The sequence below is a fragment of the Sinocyclocheilus anshuiensis genome, unplaced genomic scaffold (assembly GCF_001515605.1).
Source record: "Sinocyclocheilus anshuiensis isolate Anshui unplaced genomic scaffold, SAMN03320099.WGS_v1.1 scaffold2060, whole genome shotgun sequence".
Lineage (NCBI taxonomy): Eukaryota > Metazoa > Chordata > Actinopteri > Cypriniformes > Cyprinidae > Sinocyclocheilus > Sinocyclocheilus anshuiensis.
In genome coordinates, this window is record NW_015551163.1 from 285592 (window position 1) to 288980 (window position 3389).

The 3389-nt window shown below is 40.5% G+C and overlaps 1 protein-coding gene across 1 annotated transcript in view; it reads left to right on the forward strand.

Annotated features, from left to right (window-relative positions):
• The first annotated feature begins 682 nt into the window (after window positions 1-682).
• The window catches only part of LOC107663346 (unconventional myosin-X-like), a 44970-nt gene continuing 42263 nt past the window's right edge, over window positions 683-3389 (forward strand). The window contains exon 1 of the mRNA XM_016453553.1: window positions 683-1120. Coding sequence (XP_016309039.1) covers window positions 1100-1120 — 21 coding nt within the window. The 5' untranslated portion in view covers window positions 683-1099. The remainder of the gene's footprint in view (window positions 1121-3389) is intronic.

Sequence of the window (3389 nt, forward strand, 5' to 3'; positions counted from 1 at the left end):
CCACCCCTAAACCCACCCATCTCCACCCCTAAACCCACCCATCTCCACCCCTAAACCCACCAATCTCCACCCCTAAACCTACCAATCTCCACCCCCTAGATGTGGATGCAATCACGCCCCCTGGATCTTGTGTTCTGCAGCGAGGGGCTACTGGACGGGAACAGCAGGAGGAGCGCGCGAGCGAGGCCACGGATCTCCAGAAGTTTTGCCGTTCAAACCGCGCGGGGGGCGGAGTCAACAGACAGCGAGCCGACTCAGCGGAGTCACTGCAAACTTGGCAGGTGACGAAGCCTTCGCTGTTTACCGAGGCGCGTGTCACACCGGCATACAAAGTGACCTCTCTTACTGTTCTAAAAACACAGATTTAAGAGCAATATTGGATTTGAAGATGTTAGAAACACACATCATTGTTATCATGTGGTGAATTTGGCCAATCGTGAAACAGCTGTGTCATCATTAGCGCATGAGGGGGGCGTGGCTCTGTGTGTGTTAATGAGATGGGCGTGGCTCTGAGTGTGTGAATGAGGGGGGGCGTGGCTCTGATTGTGTGAATGAGTGGATGCAATCACGCCCCCTGGATCTTGTGTTCTGCAGCGAGGGGCTACTGGACGGGAACAGCAGGAGGAGCGCGCGAGCGAGGCCACGGATCTCCAGAAGTTTTGCCGTTCAAACCGCGCGGGGGGCGGAGTCAACAGACAGCGAGCCGACTCAGCGGAGTCACTGCAAACTTGGCAGGTGACGAAGCCTTCGCTGTTTACCGAGGCGCGTGTCACACCGGCATACAAAGTGACCTCGCGCCGCGTCTTTATATCCCGTCACGCTGCGGATTTACGAGCCCCGGTGTCACTGACCTCGGGGAAGATTAAGCTTTTTGCTGCTTTCGTGATTGGCAGCGGGACATATGATAGTTTCCAACATATGTATGGTCTGAAACAAAGACGTGTCTTTGCGCGAGAGAGAAACAAACTGGCTTCAGTGGTCTAGAGATCAGTGAGATGCAGTGAGAGGCTGCATGACACTTTTCACTCTGTTGTGTTACACTTATGGTTCGGCTTGTTGACTTCTGTGAAGACCTCAGAGATTCATAATTATAAGGACAATGGATAACTTTTTCACCGAGGTAAGTTGGATATGAAAATACTATTTTCATGTTGGTATAACAAGGATGTCCTGTTGTTTCTGTTCTAGAGAACAAATATATGATCGATACAATACCAAACTCGCTGTATATTTCTATATTCTTTCATATTTCTCAGTATTTGTATATTTATGCGCTTAAGTTGCTTAATGTTATTGTGGTTTGTTTAATGTTCAGGACTCTGTGTGTGTGCGCGCTGAGTGTCAAAGTGTGTGTGCACGCGACTCCCTCACATCTCTCTCATTGGCCCGGTTCTGAACGGTTTGGGTCGTTCCCAGCGGAGCTCACAGGCATTTCCTTACCTTTCTTCTCGTTTCCTCCTCTGCATCCTGTAGCTATTATTAGAAGTGTACACTGTACACTCGTTGAATTAATAAGTGGTGTTTCATTAGTGACAAATTATAGTTATTTTTTATGTAATTGCATTAAAAACTGTATAGACTGTAGAACAATTCTGTATAAAACAATAATGGATTTAACATCAAAATGTATAATCTAGTGTTAAAATTTATGTTTTTAATGTAAACTTTTTCCTTTAAATACATTGGTCAGTTTTCAAATAATTTAGCAGTTTTATATTATTTATTTTATAAGAAAAAAAGAGCAGTTTTATGTCTATTCTTGTGTTGTTCAACTGGTTTGATGGTAATATGGGATTTAGAAAGTAATTAGCAATAAGTAATGCATTGCTTTTTAGAGAGTAATTAGTATAGTCATCTAATTAGTTGCTGAAGATCTAATTAGTAGCTAGTAATCAGTTGCTTTTTTAGAGTAACTTACACAACACTGATAATAATATACATTTAAATTTTACAATAGTGATATAAATTACATGAAGAAATAAATAGAAATTAAGTTTTTACATTTTAAATTAAATGTTTTAAATTAATTTTAAACATAAATTTTAAGCTTTTAAATGGTCATTTTAAAAATAAAATAATAGTTAGTAAAAGTTTTATTAGCTGTAACATTCAATAAAACAATAATATTACTTTGTTATATTAAATATGTACATTACATTTTTTAATAGAAATTTATTATATAAAGTATTGCCAAAAGGTAATTTTGTGTAATGCTTGTCAGGACTGATGTTGATGGAAATGAGACAATAGTATTATTCATCCCTTGTGACTTGACTGTGTAATAAGTGTGAGATGATGATCGGTAGCACGAGCCGCTCCCTTGAGCCAGCGCCACATGAGTCACAAGTGAAGGTTTCTAATGTTGGCTTGAGGTGGATCATTAGTCCTATGGATTGCACTTTTCACCTGTGAAGGCATAACCCTTATGAAATAACTCCTCTCAATAAAACTTACTCACCTGTACCGGCTCTGAAACATGGATTTTATATTAGAGTTTTAGATGGTTAGAGAGGGAAGCACAAAAGCAGTGGGCACCAACTTCACACAATAGTGTCAAATATCTGCCTGCTGCTGCATATCTAGTCTGCGAATCGGTTCTGGACAAAAGGAGCAGTCTTTAAAAAGAGACAGAGCTGTGTGTGCAGAAACAGATTCAGCCGAAACATGCGTGCAGAATGTGGGGAAGAGCTGAGCTCGTGAATACCTGTCTCACACACGACTCTTCTACATGACTGACCTCGAGAGAGAGTCCACATACAAATCTGCCATTTTCTCCAGCTTTTTGTGTTTTTGGTTTAGCATGAATGCACATGCACACATTTCTGTTTGCAGTTATGGTCGTAGGCCTGCATGTCCGTTTTGTTTTAGGTATGTTTGTGTATGGTCGTGTTTGCACAGCAGCGTCGCTGAGGTTATTAGCTATAGGCGGAGCTTATTCAAAGGTAAAGCTCTTTATTTTCCTGTGAACTGGCCAATCAGAGTCGCAGGTACTGTTTGACAGTTGTGTTTTAGTGCAGAGGAGTGTGACTCTGGGAAAACAAACAATCCAGGTTATTCGTTTTTTCCTGAAACAAAAGTCCTATAGAGGATCAGAGCTGCTTTGGGTGCAATTGTGAGGTCTCCTGCACTAAGAATTAGATTATAACGCTGTCATTTTTTTTCCTGGTAAAATGTTGTTAATATTTAAGCAGACAAACAAAGGTTTTGGTTAATTAAAGTGCTTAAATCAAACTGAACACCATAACAGAACACACAAAGGGGTGGAGCACCTGGAGTACAACAGCTATGAGACTATACACATATTTACCTTATTTAAATGAGGATGTTAAATGAGGATATATATATACACAGTATATATATATATATATATATATATATATATATATACA